Consider the following 22,924-nt stretch of genomic DNA (forward strand, 5'->3'; position numbering starts at 1 on the left):
TCGTCCATATAAATTATGTGCTTTCATTGACTACCTTTCTTAATTTTGTGAAAAACTGATTTTTATCCTGTACAATTTCAGCTCGGCAGTGGAAGCACATTCCGCCACACGTGTCACCTGACTTTTTACCATACGGGCCAGTACGTGCTGGATATCACATGCACAGAACTCACGAGTAACGTGCAGGAGAATGCATGCACATGGACGTGCTCCCCTGAAGTCAGCATAGATATCACAGACTCGGAATCAGTTTTATTATTTGACTCATCGGGTCATGTGAAGTGAATTTTCTCACCCTATAGTCAGACTTGTTCTTGTGATCAGCATCAGATTGGACGATATTAAGTGTTACTAATGGTCCACTTTAACACAGGAAGAAATAATAGGGCGCAGGCAGGTTTAAAATGGTTTCATGTGCTTGTCAAGGCAAAAGATGGGAGTTATGACACAGACAAAGGGGCATAGGCAGATTTAAGATGGTGGCAACTGTGGGTATGAGCAATTGGAAAGGCAATAGAAATATCGCGAGTTCGTTTTTATGTCCATTTGTTTATTTGGTGAAAGACTCCACTGAGATATTGTGGAGGAATTCTCAATTTGCACCACTCTCTAGGATTACCCCTGGACTCTGTAACTAGAGAGTGGAGACTATTGGAGAATGAGAGAGTACATAGATGTGTTGGGAGGTACCTGTCCCTGGTGGATCTCATATCGGAATCTAGATATGTTTGGTGCCTTGCATAGGCACTCTTAGTTGTTAGTTACAGTATGGTTACTAGTCATTTTCATCTACCTTTGAATATTTTAAGACATACAATGAGCAAAAGACTTTTGTTAAGAAAATGATAAAATTTTCCAGGAAATTGCAACACATTTTTGGTATTCACCAGAGTAATCATTATCCAAAGAGGGTCAGATTTTCAAGTTTACATTGACGAGTATTCAAATTTTTTATGTTGGAAGATAGTCAAAATGGAGGATGGATCAACAAATATAATTTGGAAGACTGTCAGAAATTATGTCTGGATCCACCCCTTCAATCTATGAAGCAGTTTTTAAGTTTCAAGTCTCTTGTGTTCTATCACTCTGAGGCCCATTATATACTCTGGACAATCGTATTTTTAAAAAATTGAAAACAAAATTGGGCTTATAGATATCATTTTTGCAGCAGTCCTGTATAGGGGTTACCTTGGTGATAAATTTCTGAGATTTCAATTTTTTTTTTAATATAAAGGTGTCTTGTGGGTTGTATGTCTTTAACAAAGTGCAATTATTATCTGATGTCATCTTGCTAAGAGCAGGAACTTCAGGTACTGAAGTTGTGTCAGGGATAGGGCTTTTTATTAATTTAGGACAGACAGAATTGATAAGTAGGTTAAGGATGAAATTTGTTTATGTTTTGATTGTATCATATAGTGCTGTATGAGCATAGAAACTTAACTGTAGGTCTGGGGTGTTTTTTTCTTTTTTTAATAAAAATATGCAGGAAGGAATTATGAAATCCACAATGCGGGTGACTTTTATGTTAAAAAAAACACTAGAGTGTAAAGGCTATTCCTGGGAGATCCCTTGTAAATTTCTCCCACTTACCAAACCAAGAATCGTGCGCATTTTCTATTAAAAAAGACAGATGTGTAAAATAATCAGTTTTCTCAAAATTTGCAATGGTTGTCCTCATTATTTAACCTACTTATGAATTTGGTCTGGCCATGTTATTTTCTTATAATTTTAATTTTTATGTACAGACACAGATGTGTCTGTACATATTGCCATCACCTGCGTCTGTCGTCGCCGTCGCCGATGCCGATGGCGATGCCGATGCCGATGCCGATGCCGATGCCGATGCCGATGCCGTCGCCGGCGCCGTGCACTTTCCTTGTAAACACGATAAGTGGAAGGCAGTTTCACTTTTTGGCTTTATATTTACAGAGCTGATGAATATTCATAAAACGCAGGTCAAGTTCGAAAATCAGCATGATCGGGCCATTATTGTAGAAGTTATGCTGTTTTTTCACTTTTCAGCATATATGCAACCTTGTAAACACATTTCAAGGAAAACCGTTAGGCTTGTTGTCACGAAACTCACAGGAGTAATCAATCTTACTAAAACGCAGGTCAAGTTGGAAAATCAGCATGATCTGGCCACTATTTTAGTAGTTATGCGGTTTTTTCATTGTTCAGCATATATGCAACACTGTAAACACAATATAAGAAAAACAGAAAGCCCAATTGTCATTAAACTCACAGGAATGATCAGTCTTACTAAAACGCAGGTTGAGTTCGAAAATCAGCATAATCGGGGCATTATTTTAGAAGTTATGCTGTTTTTTCACATTTCCTCAGATTTCCTCAGATTTAATTCTTAGGCATCTTAAAAGCCTTATTATTTAAGTAATAAGATACGTAAAAGTGTTTGTTTGACATTTCCTGCATCTTTACAACATTGTTAGTTGATTATATAAAAATGATGGTAAACTTGTTATCATGTATTGTGTAATCAAGTGTCAAAAACGGAAATAAACTCATATCATTGCAGTTTGTCAGATTCAATCATCCACTATGTTCAGAATCTCAGAATGGAGGAAATTGGACATTTAACACTGTTCTATTGATACTTTTCTCATCTCATCAATTTTCTTAGTTGGTCATAAAAAAATGGCAGTAAAATGTTTATTTTGTTTTATGTTTAAAAAGTGTTAAAAACGGAAATAAACCCATGTCAGAACAGTGCTGTCTTGTTTCACATTTCCTCAGATTCAATTCTTAGGCATGTTAACAGTCTCATTATTTAACTAATAAGACATGTTAAAGTGTTTGGTTGACATTTCCTGTATCTTTACAACATTATTAGTTGATTATGTAAAACTGAAGGTAAACTTGTTATCATGTATTGTGTAATAAAGTTTCAAAAATGGAAATAAACTCATATCATTGCAGTTTGTCAGATGCAATCATTCACTATGTTTAGAATCTCAGAATGGAGGAAATTGGACATTTAACACTGTTGTATTTATATTTTTCCCATCTTATCAATTTTCTTAGTTGATCATATAAAGATGGCAATAACCTGTTAATTTTGTTTTATGTTAAAAAAATTGTTAAAAATGGAAAAAAAAAACATTTCAGAACAGTGCTGTCTTGTTTACATTTTGGCATTTTCAAGTTGTGACTTTGAAGTTCCATATGGGCCTGAAGACCTTTGCTAGTCACATTTTCTGAATATCCATGATACTAATATTTTATTATTAAAATTGATGGTCATTATGCTGTTAAACATTATGTAATATTGCATCAAAATTTGAAAAAAAAACTATTTTGGGCACTGCTCCCATGATGACCATTTAAGAAAAACAATGTCACTTACTGTTCTCAAACAGTACAGTAAATATGTACAGATGTGTCTGTACATATTGCCATCACCTGTATCTGCCGTCGCCGCCGTCACTGTCGCCGGCGCCGGCGCCGTGCACTTTCATTGTAAACATGATAAGTGGAAGGCAGTTTTACTTTTTGGCTGTATGTTTACAGAGCTGATGAATATTCATAAAACGCAGGTCAAGTTCGAAAATCAGCATGATCGGGCCATTTTAAGGGAAGTTATGCTGTTTTTTAACTTTTCAGCATATATGCAACACTGTTAACACATTTCAAGGAAAACTGATAGGCCTGTTGTCATGAAACTCACAGGAGTAATCGATCTTATTATAACGCAGGTCAGGTTTGAAAATCGGCATGATCGGGCCACTGTTTTAGTAGTTATGCTTTTTTCTTCACTTTTCAGCATATATGCAACACAGTAAATACAATATAAGAAAAACAGATGGGCCAATTGTCATGAAACTCACAGGAGTGGTCATTCCTGCTAAAACGCAGGTTGAGTTCAAAAATCAGCTTAATCGGGCCATTATTTCAAAGAAATGCCGTTTTTTCACATTTCCTCAGATTCATTTCTTAGGCATGTTAACAGTTTCATTATTTAATTAATAAGATACGTAAAAGTGTTTGTTTGGCATTTCCTGCATCTTTACAACATTATTAGTTGATTATGTAAAAATGATGGTAAACTTGTTATCGTGTATTGTGTAATAAAGTTTCAAAAATGGAAATAAACTCATATCATTGCAGTTTGTCAGATTCAGTCATTAAAATTTTGCATCAGAATTGACAGTAGCCTATTTTGTGCATAGTTATTTCCTGTTTTTTGTCTGTACATTTGACAGCTTTGCTGCCTTGTTTCTAGGGGTGGGATGTAAAGTTGGTGAAGGGGTAAAGTTGTTATAAAGAGTAGAATATAAAACAGAAAATTTGTACATATTCATACATTGGTGATCAATACTTAAATGAGATTTATAATTATTTTGCAGCACATTGTCATTTTCTGTTGTGGAAGATAGAAATTTCATGAACTGAGGTGAAAAAACTTTTTTTTTTTTGTAATTACCCTCAGAATCTGGACTGGAAAAGGTGACTGTGAAATATGTAGGAGGTGTTCACAAACTGTTCACCCAAAAATGTGTCAGGTTGTTTTCAATCATATAAATGTCCTGGCCTTGCTCAATTCTGTAGCATAAAAAGCTGTGATGGATTAAAGCCAGACAGTGAGCATTTGACCTTTAATAAAAAAAAACTCAATTTTCCTGAAAAATCAACCCTTTTCCCTGAAACAGCAGGGTCTCTGTATCATTTTCATAGAATCTATCAAGCGGAATTTTTCTATTAAAGGTCTAATGCCCACTGTTTTTCTTTACCAATAGTAAAACCTTATTAATGTATGTAGTGGTATCATTTTCTTTGTAGATACTTAAAATTTAATGTATCATATAATAAAATGGCTAATTATTACAACTGATTTCCCAGTGTTATGGAATAGTGGAAAGTTACTGGCTTTTGAAAAAGATATCTTTATTTATTTAAATATATATTTTATTTATTTAAGTTGGATTTAAATATGGCGTACATTTTTACGAGATTTGCAGGTAGCATAACTACAAATTATACCAATAACCCTTTTTACAGGGGGATATATATATATATGTTAAAATTTGTAATTTACAAAAATTTAATAACTTGCCTAAATAAAACGGACAATCATTTACATTATCTTTAAATGAAAGGGAACTAAGGATTTAGATTTACTCATAAATTAAATGTTTTCCATCTTTTAATTCTTCTACTACAGTGACTTTATAAAAGATGTGCATTAGAAGCATATATTAGGATGATAAAACAACATATTGGTGATAATTAAAATATGAATTTATTGCACTTTATTTAACCACCATTTTACATATTATTCAAATGATAATATCATGGAAAAAATAATTATGACTCTTCAATGAAAAATGATTCATGAAAATGAGAATTCAGTGTCACCATAAAATGCAACATACAGCAAATTGCACCAAATATTAACATCCAACTTTAATAACATCACTATGTTTTCTAGGGTTTCACCATGAACACGTATGCACATTTTCATAATAATTAACTTTTCTGGTCATCTCCAAACTAAAGATCAGAATTATGCAATTAAAAGCACTTATAGGCATGGACATTTTAAGACAGAATTACAGTTCATCAACTGATAAACAACATGCATCTTAATAGAACCATCATAATGTGAAATATGATAACAATGACAGAATTGGGGGGGGGACAACGATCAAGTGTTAATGCCTCCTTCCCCCCCCCCCCCCTTACCAAATATGTTATGATAAATGTAACAAGATATAACCAATTCCTATGTCATGCATTTTCTGATCTAAGTGAGGCAAAATATCTAATCCTTGCCCCCCCCCCCCCCCCCCCCCCTGCACACACACACACACACACACACCTCTTTTGGCATTTTTAGATTGTTATATTGATTCTTCTGGAAATGATAGTCAATATGGCACATAATTGGACAAATTAGATATTATATACTATGTTGGTTAGTCACCTAGATATATTTTACGTAGAAGCTTTGTAACCTAATACTGGACTAATGATAAGTTGAAGTGACTTCAAGCCTGGATTACATTTACACAGGCGCTGTGTGACAAATTGTCCATACAAATTTTTTTAAATCGTAAGGAGCTGCAGGCTATGTCGAGTATGTCTACATTACATGGCCTTAAATCCCTACGGTTCGGTGCGAAATTGGCCACTGTCTACCACCGCCTAGATGTATGAAAAGGGTATTGCGAGCAGTATACGTGTACCGTACGGGCATCGCATTTCAAGTGTAATCTAGGCTTAACAAGACTGAGAGTATGTAGTTCCAAGTTACTAATTTTTCAACAGACTAACTATGGAAGATACAGTCTTCAGGTATATCATAAATCCAGTTAGATTAAAAAATTTAATATATGGATTCAGTTTCTTCAAAATAATATTGGATCAGTTAAATGCAAAATTTGCACAATTATATATATTTACAATATCACAGTTATGATCTGATCCCTATGTCAAAGCATCAGTGCATATAAAATTATGTATGAAAACACTTTTAAAGCATATCAAACGATCTATTAAATTTCCGAAATACGAAAAACTGGGTTTTGTTCTGAGCAATCAGTGGAAATTTAAAAAGTTTACCTTTCAATCTCCAAAACACAAACTTTGATTTAAAAGGGGTGGAAAATTGAGCACCCTTATCATTATAAAGGATTTAAAAAATTATTTAAAATTATTTTTAACATAATTCTACTTGATACATCATGCATATTTTGAAAAAAATTGAATGACACTTATTGTATTCGCCTTACGCGCATGAGACAAGTACCTTAAGTTCTGGATTTTGTTATTGCCAGCTCGATCCTGATTTCATATATAACCCACATCAGCAATACCGCACAGCTAAGTGACCATTCCCAGACCCTATTGTACTAACTGTGGATCGATCAATCTCTGAGGGGATTTCACTAAATTGAAATCAACTTAAGCGGCTTAAATGTCTGTCATGCCTACTGAAGCTGCTACGGGGTAATTAATTGTTTTGCAGAATAGTTTCATTTTTAGTGCCCTGACACCCTGGGCAAAGACCAACAAAAAGGGGTAACCATGCATGGCAATTGCAATAAGTATTTTAGCAGATTTTTTTTTTTTTTTTAATTATGAAAACAAGTCCAAATCAGCTTCAGATTGAGATGTCTGGCTTTCAATATACTTCATAATGTCATCTGTACCCATATCTGAAGACACATCCGGAGCAGAAAATAAATCCTCCTCTTTGGAAGCTGACAACTGTGGCTTCGAATCTGCTCCTGGCTTTGGCTTTGCTGGTAAAACTGGCTTTGTATTCTTGGCCACAGATGGTTTGGATGCTATGGCTGGTTTGGTTGCTACTGCTGGTTTGGTTGCTAATGCTGGTTTGGTTGCTAAGGATGGTTTGGTTGCTATATCTGGTTTTGGCTTTGGTTTTTTGGAGCTTACTTTCATCAACTGATCAAGATCGTCTTCAATGCTGCAATAAAAAAACTAGATGGAATGCTCGAAAAAGTTCAGTGATAACAGTCTATTTTTGTTTGCACACATAATTATCTGCGCTTGGAACATTTCTTAATATTAAATAATTTAGTTATAATGACTGGCCAGTCACAGAAATCCGCCATGTATTCCTTTACATTTCAAAAGGAAATACAGACATCAGGTATATAAATTTGAGGAGTCTGAGCAATTATAACACCTGCACTGGGCATTTTCAAACACAAACAACATATCTTTCACACTAAGGATAAGATCTTTATGGGGAGATTTAATTCTGACTTTTTGGGAGCCAAAAGTATAATTTCCTTGGCAACCCCATAGATCCCATACCGTTTTTTACGACTTGTTCACTGAATGGTAGTCTCATCCCTGTAACTCACTTTAATAAATCTGAATTATCCTCAACTATCGTCTGCTGAGGAGTGACCTTGACCTCTGCACCTGCCACCAAAAATAGGTCGTCTGCTTCACCTTCTATAATGCCACCTCCAAGGTCTGGGTCTTCAAATAATTTGTTTGACTCTATAGATTAAAAAAAATTAATGAGAGAGTCAAAAGATTAATGCTTATTGTAAAATGAAATTGAGAATCTAACTTCCAGAAATGCTGAAGAGGGTGAGGAAAGTTAAAATTTACTCATGCCACAGAACCACTGTGAAAATTATCAAATCGAGCTGGTTTTCAAACAAGGACTGTATACTGGTACTACTTATCATTCCTTAACTTTATTTATTTATTTTTTTTTTTTTTGAAGGGGGGGGGGGTTGGGGAGAGTTACGAGATTAGTTAAAATCTGTACCTTCGGTGTCTGCTGCAGTATCAGAGAACAAATCTGAATCAGTGTTCTTCCTTCCAGGCTGATTCCCAAACAACTCATCTTCCTCGTCTTCCTCATCTTCTTCTCCAAACAGTCCTTGTCTTTGTGACTCGGAATCTTCACTGAAAGTATGATGTTTCTCATTAGAAATTATTTTGTTTTACCGCGATTTTGCGATGTTGAACAGATAGTCCTCATTAACCCATACTGTCTTTTTTAAGTAACACAGTGAAAAATTTATGCTTTAGTTAAAGCATTTTTAACATGTGCTTTATTTTAATGCAGTATGTAAAAAAGTATATCAAATTTAAAGTACTAGGAGTTACAACACAAGTTGTCCACTGTATGTGACATAGAAGAGTGTATTCAGGCGCATACTTGTAACTGACTTATCCCACTACTGCCATTTGGAAAAATAGGATAAATGCATCGAAGCATAAGAACATACAGGTGAGTGTGTATGCGAAATACTAGTGCAAGTATCCTATTGCTCGAAGCACTGGCTGTGTGATAATTATATTTAAATAATAAACTGAACTTCACATACTTTACAGCTGTATCTTCTTCCTCTTCGGCCTCTTGTTTGCCCTCCTCTCCTACCCCCTTCATTTCACCCTTTCTGTACTTCCCTGCCTTGATGGAATTCACTCCTATATTAATAAAAAAATCAAAATTCCATAATTATTTTTATAAATAAGAGCTGAAATTTAACTCAAACAAACAAACAAAAAAAAAAGATGACAATGAAGATTTTTTTGTTTTTAGTTTTAAATTTTGAAAATTTGGACCAGAATAAGCAGCTATAATTAAAGGGATAATAACTCTTCGTATGAGACCTATATTTCACAATAAAAACCTTGAAAATAACTCATAGAAATATAATATATTCTGATTTACCACAAAAACAGCAGTTATAGCTTTTATTCTGATATTTGAACTTGTCTTTAGACCACGTGACTTCCATTGATGTCTATACTCTGTTAAAATCTCTTAAGAGATTTTAACAAAAAACCAAACTTTTTAGAAAAAAACCAGGGACTAACTTTGAATGTAAAAATGGATTCATTAACCATTGGTAAGTATGGGAAAATTGTTGTTTACTCCAGGAAAATTCATTTTTTGGCCGAAACGAAGAGTTATTATTGCTTTAAGTTAAATGAAAATGGTCCCCAATGTCCAAAACACTATACACATAGGTGAACTTAAAACCAAGAACAAAGTCATTCATTTCAGCCTAGGAGCTACCAAATATATGCTCTGATCCATCTCCAGGTGCATACAACTTCATTATTCTTTATAATGAACAACTTGCAACACATACAACTATAACCAAAGAGGCAATATAATCAGTCATGAAAGGGAAGTCCTCAAATTGATAAACCTTAGATAAAATTGAGAGTTGACAGATGACAAATCGCTTGAAGAGGTTGTCGCTGGGGTTTCTGAATCCAGGCCCCAGTTTTTACAAAAAAAAAAAAAAAAAATCAGTTCCCTGACTTAAGGTGCATTCCCATAGATTTTAGATTGATCTATCCCCGGGGGAGTCTCACTAGATAACTGTCAGATAATCCAGCTTAAATGTCCGTCCCGCCTACTACAAGCTGTAAGAGGGTAATTAACTTTTGTGCCTGCTCGGCTGACAGCTATTTAGCGTGAACCCCCAGGGAGTTAGGTCGATCTAGTTGGTTGGATAGGATTTCCATGAGAGAGCTGTTACACTACTCCTGATAGGGTAAGATGTGCCCATGTGACCTTGTAACCTTGGCAATTTACACCCCATTTCCATAGATTAGATAGACCTAATTTAGATCGACCTAACTCCCTGGGGGTTCACTCTAAATAGCTGTCACCCGGGCGGACACGAAAGTTAATTACCCCCTTACAGCTTGTAGTAGGCGGGACGGACATTTAAGTCGGATTATCTGAAAGTAATCTAGTGAGACTCCCCGCGGGGATAGATCGATCTAAAATCTATGGGAATAGAGCCTAAGTCTTTCCTCACCTAAAAACTCCAGCAAAATGGGGGAGGTACATAACTTTGGAGTCTGAGCTAAAAACTTCAGCAGCCCGTCCAGCTTCACCCTTCTCTCTGTAATGGCACTGTCGTTCATGAGAACCTTTTTACCAGGCAACGGAGGAAGGGCAGTGCCGGAAAAACACTGGTCCAGTTTTTCATACATCTCTTCAAAATCTTTGAACAACTTTGGAATCTGAAAAAAAATACACAATAACTAACCATGTATTGGATAATACTTTCATTTTTTTTCTATTATTTAAAAAAAATCCCTGAATTCAGAGGGCAGGATTTTCAATACACAATAACTAACCATGTATTGGATAATACTTTTATTTTTTTCTTTCTATTATTAAAAAAAATCCCTAAATTCAGAGGGTAGGATTTTCAATACACAATAACTAACCATGTATGGGATAATACTTTCATTTTTTTTTCTATTATTTAAAAAAAATCCCTGAATTCAGAGGCGAGGATTTTCAATACACAATAACTAACCATGTACTGGATAATACTTTCATTTTTTTTTTCTATTATTTAAAAAAAATCCCTGAATTCAGAGGCGAGGATTTTCAATACACAATAACTAACAATGTATTGGATAATACTTTCATTTTTTTTTTTCTATCATTTAAAAAAAATCCCTGAATTCAGAGGCGAGGATTTTCAATACACAATAACTAACCATGTACTGGACAACATCTGTCTCTCGGTGCTTCGGAGACTTGAAAAAATGCAGCTCGGACACCACAACCACATGGTACTCTACCGTGCTTCGTATTAAACCGGGGATGACTTTGTGCGTTGGAACACTCAGGTCGAGGCCCGTGTCTTTGTTCTTTAACTCTCTACAAAAGAGGCAAAAAGATGGTTATGGTAATAAAGAAGAGAAAATAAAATTAGCATGCTGTAATGCAGAAAGATGGAAAGAACAATTAAGACAGCAAAGCTGACAAATGTGCAGACATAAAAAAGACAGAATTAAGTTCACACAGAGAAATGAAAACAGATAGTGTTGAGAGAGAGAGAGAGAGAGAGAATCTAGTGCCAGTGCACAGTGAACAGATTTATGTACAACTCAGCATTTGTGTATCCTTGTATACTAATATTAGCCCCTAGTCACAGGAAAATATCATTAAACTTCACTACAACGTATTTTGAGAATGACAAAATTTTAAAATCAATTCAGTTAAGATTTGAGAGGGACAGTCGATGATCGACTTGGAGTAGATGTTATTTTACTGACAACTGAATTCTTCAGTGTTAAACCTGCTGAATCTGTATGACCGTATATTTATTGAGTGCAACTCTTAAGCCACACCAAAGTATCTGTAATTCGTCTTCGAAAGTCAAATAAGGAATGAAATAAGTTTCCTTTAAAACCGTTTCCACCAAAAGTACTACTTGTACATGTTGCAGTAACTTTAGACTGTCCCCTCAGAATGTTTGGAAATTGTGCTTTTAGAATCTGATACCAAAATCCTTTAACTGAGTATCTTATATAAAAGAATGCATATAAACTGCAACTAAAATCACCTTACTGTTACAGTTGCTTGTGGCATTTCTGTGATGTAGTAATGAAACTAACTTTCTTCAACTACTGCATGGTAAATGGCAAACATCACTTGACCTACTTTCCCCCCTCCTTCTCTCGTGACCTTGACCCGCCCCTCGACATTACCACATTTTTTGGGCTTTTTGATTATTACTGAGAATGTATTATCTTCAGTTACACAATATGGAGAGTTGAATTTTAATTTTGAATAAAATATATTACAAATTATTGTTAGTTGACACACTCTGGTAAAAAAAGGAAAACGTGCTATACAGAAATAGTTCCCATAATGCCACAGTGCTGTAACGCCAAGATGGCTGCTAACAAACTGATGTCAGCGGTGGCGAAGTTGGCCCCTCGGGCTGTTCAGGGAGGGGCTAAGCCAACTTCGATGATACCAAATATGAAAATAGGTACCCCTTGGGCAGGGCTTAAAACTAGAGGGGAACTAGTAGAAGCAGGGCTTATGGGTAGGTTAATGAACACGACAAATAAAAATACACATCCGACACGAATCTAGCTCGTAGTGTAACATGTAGTAAATGAAAAAAATGATGCATTCTCTAACTCAGAAGCACAATGGAGATTTGTCACTTATCACTCCCAAGGTTAGTAATCACTTTAAGAATACTTGTTAGAGAATGGTGTTTTAGTTATTCGGTCGAGAACTGGTGAGACAGGAATGGAAGTCCTGGGTCCCATATATATGAATGGGACCTGTCAGGGTTAGTCAGAATATCGGGGTCAATATATGACACGAATGTCACCTGTACAAAGTCATGGGGAAGGGACTTCAGTTCCTTGTGGACTTCCATTCCTGTCAAACTGGCATTACATGCTAGGTGTCCGTAGCGTAACTAAAACTAGGTTCCCATAAATCTGTCGTACTAGCAAGATGGATCTTACTCCGAGGGGATGCTCTCTAAGTTGCAGTCAGTTTAAGTGGCTTAAATGCCCGTCAACCCGCTGAACATGCTAGGGGGATAATTAACTTTTGTGCACACTTAAACTGAGGACAATTCAGTGAGAATCCCCTCGGAGATAGATCAATCCTGCTAGTACAATAGAGTTATGGGAATGGTCCCTAAAACCTTCCCCTGCTCAGTGTTTCAAACTCTAGTAGCTTCCTATACACATCCACTTCCTTAAAAAAGACGTTTACTTTTGTCATCCTTTGCATCTTTGTACAATATAATTTGCATTGAAAGTTTGTTTCTGTGTCTGTTTTGGCACCAGCTTAATAAAGTCTTTTTATTCCCGACCAGCTGAACAGCACTTTGCCTCAGTTTTGTGGTAAGTGATCTGTTCCTCTACTAGTTATGCTACCATTAAATTACATCTACCTATCAAAAAGGAGCAATAACAGGCTAACAAATGTGAGAACTAGTTTTGAAATATTCTTTTTCAGATGAATCGGAGCTCTCTGAACAGCACAAGAATGTGTTTAACTTTTCATATTTCCCAGAAGTTGGTAAGTAAAAGCAGGGATAGAAAGTGATTTTTTTTTTTTTTTTAGCTTAAGCACCATTTTGTACTGAACGCTGCTTTATTCAACAACTGATCTCGCGTCATTACAAAAAGTGGCTTTTATACAACTTTCTTTTATTGCTATGATCTCGCACAGATTTTCTCCTGCAGGCCTGTGTTCTACCAACGTGCCAAAAGTTAATTGTTTCTAATTACATAAATACGTTGTCGGGAGTGTCTCTTGAACTCCAGGCACTCCCAACAATTTTGCCATTGGTTGACAAACATGGTAGCAGTACAAAAAAGATGTAGCAAAACTTACTTTAAAGTTGAAATTTTAGCTTCAGTGAATATATTTAGAAATTATTTTGAGATCATTTGGTGCCGAGTCTGGTAGTTGGGTGGTCTTATGGCCCTGCAGAACATCTTCAGGCACTGAAATTCAGCATTGGACTTTATAAACGAATTAGGTGTTTTCTAACTCCCAGCTTCAGATTTGTGAGTACCCAAATTAATGACTCCAACCGTGAATTAGCTACACCAACATTAAATAACTTGCCATAATCACAGCTTATCAATATTAAAGATGCATACAAAGTCAATTTTTTTGTCACAAAAACCAACCAAATGCCAGCATATAGTTTCAAGTAGTATAACTAAGAGAATTACCAAAAGGCATTGTTTAATTTTACCCATAAATGATGTTTTTCTGTTGGCATTCTATGCTGAATGTCAATGGGGCAGAAAAGTAGTTCATGAAAGTAGGTTAAATTTCCGACCAAAAATTTAAAGAAAGGAGCAGTCTAAAGGTTTTTTATGGCTGATCGTGTGATCTATTCAGTTTATCCCTTGGCATGTCGAAATTATTTGAGTCGTATAAGAAACTAGTAGAAGTGGTTTACATGTGTTACTGGGAATCCACGCTCCACCGATGCTCGGTTCGTATGTTCCTTTAAGAAATATTACATGTGTTTAAAGGTACATATGAACCGAGCATCGGTGGAGCTTGGATTCTCAGTAACACATGACACATTTGACATGCGAAGGGATAAACTGAATAGATCACTGGTTCAGCCGTAAAAGAGCTTAAAGCTGATCCTTTCGTTAAATTTTTGGTCAAAAATTTAACCTTAGTTATGCAACTTGAAACTATATGCTGGCATTTAGTCGACTTATGTGACAAAAAGTTGACTTGATATGTATCTTTAAGTGATTGGTAGGTAATATTTCCCAATATCTCCAGGACTTAAGAAGGATGGCCATTTTCTTTTCTTTTAAATAATTGTATCCTATATTTTAAAATAAGTGCAGGACTTATATGGGATGACAATTTTCTTTTTATGTACAGACACAGATGTGTCTGTACATATTGCCATCACCTGCGTCTGTCGTCGCCGATGCCGTCGCCGATGCCGATGCCGGCGCCGTGCACTTTCAGCGTTAACACTATAAGTGGAAGACAGTTTTACTTTTTGGCTTTATATTTACAGAGCTGGCTAATATTCATAAAACGCAGGTCAAGTTCGAAAATCAGCATGATCGGGCCATTATTGTAGAATTTATGCTGTTTTTTCACTTTTTAGCATATATGCAACACTGTTAACACATTTCAAGGAAAACCGATAGGCCTGTTGTCATGAAACTCACAGGAGTAATCAATCTTACTAAAACGCAGATCAAGTTCGAAAATCGTCATGATCGGGCCACTATTTTAGTAGTTATGCTGTTTTTTTTCACTTTTCAGCATATGTGCAACACTGTTAACACATTTCAAGGAAAACCGATAGACCTGTTGTCATGAAACTCACAGGAGTAATCAATCTTACTAAAACGTAGGTCAAGTTCGAAAATCAGCATAATCGGGCCATTATTTTTTAAGTTATGCTGTTTTTTCACATTTCTTCAGATTCAATTCTTAGGCATGTTAACAGTCTCATTATTTAATTAATAAGATATGTAAAAGTGTTTGTTTGACATTTCCTGCATCTTTACAACATTGTTAGTTGATTATGTAAAAATGATGGTAAACTTGTTATCGTGTATTGTGTAATAAAGTGTCAAAAATGGAAATAAACTCATATCATTGCAGTTTGTAAGATTCAATCATTCATTATGTTCAGAAACTCAAAATGGAGGAAATTGGACATTTGACACTGTTCTATTGATATTTTTCACATCTCATCAACTTTCTTAGTTGATCATATAAAAATGTCAGTAAACTGTTAATTTTGTTTTATGTTAAAAAATTGTTAAAAATGGAAAAAAATGCATTTCAGGACAGTACTGTCTTGTCTACATTTTGGCATTTTCAAGGTGTGACTTTGAAGTTCCATGGGCCTGAAGACCTTTGCTAGTCACATTTTCTGAATATCCATGATACTAATATTTTATTATTAAAAATTGATGGTTATTATCCTGTTAAAAATTATGTAATATTGCATCAAAATTTGAAGAAACCCCTATTTTGGACACTGCTCCCTTGATGACCATTTAAGGAAAACCATGTCACTTACTGTTCTCAAACTTACAGGAAAGAAACATGGGACTAAAATACAGTTTCATTAGGCAGTGCAGTCTATTTGGTAAATTTTTCTGGCAGTTAATCAGTTTTTTGTGAAAATTTAATTTTTCACATATTGGCAATTTGAAGGTGTGACTTAGAACCACCTTGGGCTTGAAGACCCATGCTAGTCACATTTTCTGAAAATCCACGATACATATATTTTATTATTAAAAACTGATGGTCTTTATGCTGTTAAGCATTATGAAATATTGCATCAAAATAGAAGAAAACACAATTTTGGGTATTGCTGCCATGATGACCATCATGGGAAAACCATATTACTTATGATTGTCAAACTTTTAAAAAAGAAACACAGGACTAAAATGCAGCTTGAGTTGGAAAAGCAGTCTAATTGACTTCTTTTTCTGGAAGTTTTACATTTTCAAAGTTTGAACTTGAACTCCCATGGGCCTGAAGCCTTATGCTTGTTACACATTTTACTTACATTGGTATTACCTGTTGAGCATAATTAAAATTTGATGTTGAATTTGCAGTTTAACATAATGTACTTTTACATCAGAATTAACAGTAGCCTATTTTGTTATTTCCTGCTTTTTGTCTGTACATTTGACAGCTTTGCTGCCTTGTCTTTTAAATAATTGTAATCCTATATCTGCAGGACTTATGTGGGACGACCTAGCATACGGCAGGGATCCAACTGTTCGAGAAGCTCTCAGACGCCTTCCCCCCGACGTACACGCGGCAAGAATGGTGCGCATTTCGCGTGCCCTCCTTTTGTCAGCGCAAAGGAAAGTTTTACCTGAAGAAGAGTGGACAACATTGGAAAGTGTATGTTTATATTTTCAGTATATATGAAGTTGCCCTTTTCCCAATATATGAGAATGAACATATGAACAGGGTGTGAACTTGTTTTTGAACATTTCAAATTATTTTACCTCTTTTGGCGTATGGGAACATACCGCAATGTTTTCCTGCATGACTTTTGCGACATTATGGGCTTGTATGGGCAGTTTTTTTCTCTTATAAGTTAGTACTATAGGCTATGGTGTGGCAGTACCTTCATAATCGAAGCTTTCCACGGACGGAACCTTGCGTGTTCTTGAGTGTAGATCTAGCAGCTCTTTACAAAATCAAATTTGTAAGTTTTAGGGTGCATTCCCATAGATCGATCTATCCCCGTGGGGAGTCTCACTAGATTACTGTCAGATAATCCAGCTTAAATGTCCGTCCCTCCTACTACAAGCTGTAAGGGGGTAATTAACTTTAGTGCCCACTCGGCTGACAGCTATTTAGCTTGAACCCTCAGGGAGTTAGGTCGATCTAGTTGGATCGATCTAATCTCTAAGAATGGGGTCTCAGATTTTTTTTCAATTTGTTTCATATTTTTAATTTTCCTTTTTGCAGGATATCCCATACATGGCCCCCTACATAGAGCAGGTTAAACGTGAAAAGGAGGAAATGAAGGAATGGAAGTCAAAGGATTGATCTTGGACCTTCAGTTGTTGATACAGTTGCCATGGATTTGGTTGCCATGGTTTTGGTTGCTATCGATGTGGTTGTCTTGGATCAGCAGCTGAAGAGTCATTAGTTAATTAATATTATTTAAGACAAAAGAAAAAAAAAGAGAGAACTTTGTTTAACCAGCACAGTTTGGTGTAGTTTGACAGCAAATATTCACCACTTTAAAATTCTAAAATTTTTTCTGTTTAAAAGGAAGCGATTCTTGCGCATGCCTTTTACCAGAGATGTGGTAGAATTTGATTATTTGGCTTAATCGGCGAAAAAGAGTTGATAGCTGTTCTGCAACCCTTGGGGGAAATGCGGGACGTATTTGCCAATTTAAAATAAATTGATCGTGTTGTACATATATATGCGTGTTGCTTTGTTGTATTTCTGCAGCTGTTCTACCACAAGAGCGTACTAGTAAGTTTCTGATGGACCGACCATACAACTGTTTTGTGACGTGTACTTTAAGACGAGAGCGTGGACGTGCTTAAAGTCATAATAACTCTTCGTTTTGGCCAAGAATTGGATTTTCCTGGAGTAAACGGCAATTTTCCCTACTTACCAATAGTCAACGACCCCATTCCTGCATTCAATATTAGTCCAGGTTTTTTTTTCCTAAACGTTTGGTTTTTTGTTAAAATCTCTTAAGAGATTTTAACAGAGTATAGCCATCAATGGAGATCACGTGGTCTAAAGACAAGCTCAGATATCAGAATAATAGCTAGAACTGCCGTTTTTGTGGTAAAACAATATATTATATTTCTATGAGTTATTCACAATGTTTTTATTGTGAAATATAGATCTCATACGAAGAGTTATTATCCCTTTAAGAGGGCAATTTTCTTCAAGTTATCCCAATGTGCTGCTGTCAATAGCAAACTTATTTCTACAGCTATTCATTTCGTATAATCATTTTATTATATAATGCAGAGAGCGGGAGTTGTGATACTCAATAAAATTTCCTGGCCTGTATGTCAACCATTGAAATTAAAAGCTCCCGTCGAATACACTAGACACCAGTTTACTATCCCCCCCACCCCTTTTTGGCACCAACATTAATGCGTTACAAATTATCTTCCGATATATGTTGAATTACCAAATATAGCCCACATAAAAAATTGTCACTTCAACTTGAACCAAACTCGGACTGAAACTTAAGTTGAAAACGGAGCTTACCGTACGTTATAGACTCATTCCCAATGACGCTACGGAGATCGAAGCGATGCAATTCCGCGAACCTCTTGCTGAATTAACGGATTAACATGCCTCCTCTTAGTGGCCGATTTAGGAGCCCCCTCCCCCCCTCTTTAAATAACCCTGAATCTGTCCCCTATTTTAGGGGCTAATCCAACTCGGGGAAGGCTTGGTATCGGCTGGAATTATTCCCGGAGAAAAAAAAAGTTGCGCAACACCGCAGCTTTATTTCCAAAACCAAAAAGCAATTTTATTACCTGGACATTGCCTGGTTTTATGGAAGAAATCTACGTGACAGAAATCGCCAAATTTTAAATAAGATGAGGCAATTGAAGAGAATTTCAACTGATAAACGAGCCGCGTGCACATGCATGCAACTCCATTAAAATTAATTTGAAGTCTGGTGATTATTTTGCCATATGTACACGCCTTCTGTTTTTAAACAAAAAGTAAAAATTATAGAATATAATTTTATTCAACTTTTATATACAGCAACATCCAATTTCAAAAGCACTTGAACAATCATTAATGAATCATGTAAACGCAATGAATCTATCAACGGTAGTACCCGATGCTCTCGGGCCGTGGGGAAAAACCCGTCTAAACCCTTCGTGGGGAATACCGGGAAAGTGCCCACGCCCGGATATCTCATACACTATACTGGTACACAAGGTGGAGCACAAAAATTTACCTTTGAAATTTCTACGGAAAGAGGTAATGAAGCCAATTAAGACACATTTAATCGAGTTTTAACACAATTAAACTGAGAATTCAAATTTACTTAAGGGGATGAATTAATAAATAAAGTGACTCAATTATTTTACAACTGAAAGCATCCATCAGAAATTGAATATAGTTCTTTTAAATGATAAAATATATAAAAAGTTCAGGTAATATGACTCAAACACCTTAAGGATTTAAACTAAACTTTGACATATAACTCTGTTTAAAATAAGTTTCTCAAATGTAATTCTGCCCTTCAATCTCAACTTCATGTGCCTGTATGATACAAGTAAAGAATAAAGCAAGCTTGCTTTGAAATATTTCAGATCTCACATTACAATTTATGGCCGTCCATGTAAATTTCAATACGAATTTTTCGATCCGGAGAAAAGTGCATATGTGATGAATTGGATATATTTGTCAACTATAACACTTGAAGAAAATCATAATGTTAGTGATGTTGATAATGTGCGATCCTCTATCTTGAGAGATGACTGTGTGCACCCAGCCATCCCTCACGAGGAGCAGACTGTACAAAAAATATAATGAAATAAACGTAAAATATTTCATTATATCTTTTGCACAAGCTGTCGATGTAAAGCCTCTTCATGTAAGAGCATTTACATGAAGTCAGATTTTACAAAGATGTGAGGGTTAGTTGAGGTTAGTGTGCGGATTATGATCTTCTCAAACGCTATACTGACGAACAACTCCACATCATCAAAAGCACAAATTTGAAAATTGACTACCTCACTAAGATTGAAATAAAACACAGACGACCATAAGTGGTGGTGATACCAATGTTTTGTGAGCAAAAGTCTATCTTCATTTAGAATGTGGATAAAGCAACTGGGTATTCAATTTTAATTTTTAAAGCAATTATTATAATAAATGTAGAGGCAGACTTAAAATTTTCACACAGAACAACAATTAATCTTATTCGAAGTAGCTAAGTGTAGATGTGGATGACGCCACCTCGCAGACAGACCAGAGTAGGACTCGCTGGACGCTTCTCCAATGACGCCACCTCGTAGACAGACCATGGGAGGACTCGCTGGCACCAAGGATTGATCGAAGTAGCTGAAGTGTAGATGTGGCCCTCTTCTCCTTGCAGTTGTCAGTGTGAGCTCTATCGAGAATCGCCATTATCGAGTTCTGTAAACAGAGAGAAAAACGGATTAATGACTTTTTCTACCTATGTCAGCACTTTGCAGCCAGGCTTACCTGTAAGGGTTTTCCATCTCACTGAAACACCATGTGCCTTGGACGCTTCCCCAATGCAGCCACCTCGTAGACAGACCATGACAAGGACGTTGGACGCTTCTCCAATGACGCCACCTCGTAGACAGACCATGGCAGGACTCGCTGGCACCAATGATTGATCGAAGTAGCTGAAGTGTAGATGTGGCCCTCTTCTCCTTGCAACTGCGAGAATCGAGAATCGCCATAATGGAGTTCTGTTAAAAGAAAGAAAAACGGATTAATGACTTTTCCTACCTATGTCAGCACTCTGCAGTCTGCTTCCTGGACCTGAAATAGAAGAAACCTGGAACGCATGGAAATATATGCAATGACACTACAATAATACAACCCACAACAGCAGAAAGCCAATGATGTAGGCCTATCCTGCGAAGATTCCTGAGCGACGATTCCTCGTGGAGAAAAGCGAAGGTTTTAGCTGGCCAGCTTAGAGAAACGTCGAATCTACCGTCCAGACGACTCTGTGCAAGAAACAACATGTCGATGAGCGAGGCGTTGACTTGACGTGACGAAAAGATTCGGATGACTCCTGTGTCCGTTTGGCTCGATGCGGGGCGCAGTACAAGACATCCTTCCTGTTGCTCCAGATCTGTCTGCGTTGAATGAACGAAATTTCAAAATTCCGCGCTTTTATACCTTCAGTGATATATATAGTCACATGGTGGCGTTCCCGTTGTCACAAATGGTCAGCTTGTTCATAGGGGGTGGTGTATGATTGTGATGCGTAAAACTGATTATAATATCTTATTTACATATAATTTTATTAACTTTTTTTTTACTTTGATTATTCTCTGTATCATTTTATTTTATAATAAGAGTAATAAGCACTAAGTAGTGACTTCGAAATGTACAGGCAAATTTAATGACAATTTCTGAGCAACATATCTTCTCCCCAAAATTATAGTGTCCACGATGTCCGTTAAACTGGTACAGGTAGACGTGAACTTCTCGTAGGCCACTATAGTACGTGCGTATTCGAACACTGTTCCAAAATGTGGATAATGGAATAGGGCGTAGGGTGACTGCATTTTCGAGGCAGCCTGAGGGAGCATGATTGTTTTGATTGTAGTGAACTATAGTGAGTCAATTGAAAGTACACTGGACTTACCACGTACAGCCACCTCAGTGCTCTAAAATAAATGTTGTAATCAACTGACTTGTTATTCTGAGAAATGAAAAACAAGTTATTGTGATTTTACGAAACAAAGAAAGCAGCAATAGGTCAAATGAAAAATATTGATTTACTTATACCAGGCAGTAGAAATAAATTGATTTTTTTTTTTTTTTTTTTTTTTTTTTTGCATGCGTCTATTGATATAGTTAATAACTAACAGCGGACGCGTCCCTTCATTACTTTGGGTTATCAGTGCTCTGATGCCAGTAGCACGATGAGTGGAGAAAAACAGGCAAATAAAATAATATATAAGACAACAAGATAAAAACCAAAAGGAAATATTTCCCATTCATACGTGTACTTCATCCGCTTAAACCTCAGGTGAGATCAACACTTCGCGTTGTAACAATTTTTGTTATAAGTCTCAGTGGTCACTGGCATCGATATCCTTTCACATCTCCCTGTCTAGCATACAATATATATATATATATATATATATATATATATATATATATATATATATATATATATATATAAGTCCATTTAACAATTTCAAAAAACTAATTATAAATTAAAGACAGAAAGAATTGTTTGTTCAGGCGGAAGTTTACTTACATCAGTCTAACAACTTACATAACTGCAAAAATAATTTTTCGATTTATCTGGTCTGACAAAAAAAAAAAACATAAACGGACTGAAATTTAAACCATCGTTACCGTTGCTCTCAGGGCTATCTTACACTCTCCAATCGATCTAGTTTATTTTTAACTCAAGTACAAAATCAGGAAGCGAATATGATGTCTTACGTCTCAGAAAATGTGTATGTTTTTATGTAATTTAAGTAACGCAATGAATAGATTGCAGTGATCTTCGCGGTGGCTTTTAAAAATTGGCAAAAGAATTCGTGACGTCTTTTGGCGAAGGGGATTATTTTCAATTGTCTGATGTTCTTGTTATATTTTAGCCATATATAGAATCTTCGATTCAGTTACAACCTTGATGAGATAGACGATATGGAAGCAGCTAGCCCCGGTCTTCCCTACAAAGAAATGGGAGGCGGACTTCGGTTCTAGAGCGGACTTCCATTCCTGTTACACGTTTAAGCTCTTTTCACACATCCAATGATAACAACGCTTAATTTAGAATATTTATTTATTTATTTATTATTATTATTATTGTTACTTTTTTGCTCATCGGTCCCTTTTTGGCTCTGTTTTTGATTTTGTACATGCGCCTGCTGATTCCCCCAATATCGGATAGGACCGGATGACAGGCGCGGA

At 36.0% G+C, this 22,924-nt stretch overlaps 3 protein-coding genes across 7 annotated transcripts in view; 2 read left to right on the top strand and 1 right to left on the bottom strand.

The window, feature by feature from the left end:
* Positions 1-4,849, top strand: part of LOC106173773 (trafficking protein particle complex subunit 9-like) — a 31,446-nt gene extending 26,597 nt beyond the window's left edge. For all 4 annotated transcript variants that reach the window (XM_087019185.1, XM_087019184.1, XM_087019186.1 and 1 more), the window contains one exon: positions 82-4,849. In XM_087019185.1, the coding sequence (XP_086875311.1) occupies positions 82-285 (204 nt within the window). In that variant the 3' untranslated portion in view covers positions 286-4,849. The remainder of the gene's footprint in view (positions 1-81) is intronic.
* A 964-nt stretch (positions 4,850-5,813) lies between these two features.
* LOC106150590 (HCLS1-binding protein 3-like) lies at positions 5,814-11,985 on the bottom strand. 2 transcript variants are annotated; one of them, XM_087019188.1, is made up of 7 exons: positions 11,838-11,985; positions 10,987-11,149; positions 10,290-10,497; positions 8,835-8,937; positions 8,270-8,409; positions 7,851-7,992; positions 5,814-7,447 (listed from the first exon to the last, which is right to left on the bottom strand). In XM_087019188.1, the coding sequence occupies exons 1-7, from the start codon at positions 11,861-11,863 to the stop codon at positions 7,096-7,098; spliced, it is 1,134 nt and encodes a 377-aa protein (XP_086875314.1). In that variant the 5' UTR covers positions 11,864-11,985; the 3' UTR covers positions 5,814-7,095. The 2 variants fall into 2 exon arrangements, with proteins under 2 accessions (XP_086875314.1, XP_086875315.1); XM_087019189.1 differs by having other exon boundaries at positions 11,843-11,978.
* A 151-nt stretch (positions 11,986-12,136) lies between these two features.
* Positions 12,137-17,716, top strand: LOC106159341 (cytochrome b-c1 complex subunit 7). The gene is made up of 4 exons (XM_013535605.2): positions 12,137-12,326; positions 13,265-13,327; positions 16,506-16,675; positions 17,252-17,716. The coding sequence occupies exons 1-4, from the start codon at positions 12,146-12,148 to the stop codon at positions 17,330-17,332; spliced, it is 495 nt and encodes a 164-aa protein (XP_013391059.2). The 5' UTR covers positions 12,137-12,145; the 3' UTR covers positions 17,333-17,716.
* Positions 17,717-22,924: the final 5,208 nt, after the last annotated feature.

This window comes from Lingula anatina, chromosome 8 (genome assembly GCF_051362555.1).
Source record: "Lingula anatina isolate TDL-2025a chromosome 8, LinAna3.0, whole genome shotgun sequence".
NCBI lineage: Eukaryota > Metazoa > Brachiopoda > Lingulata > Lingulida > Lingulidae > Lingula > Lingula anatina.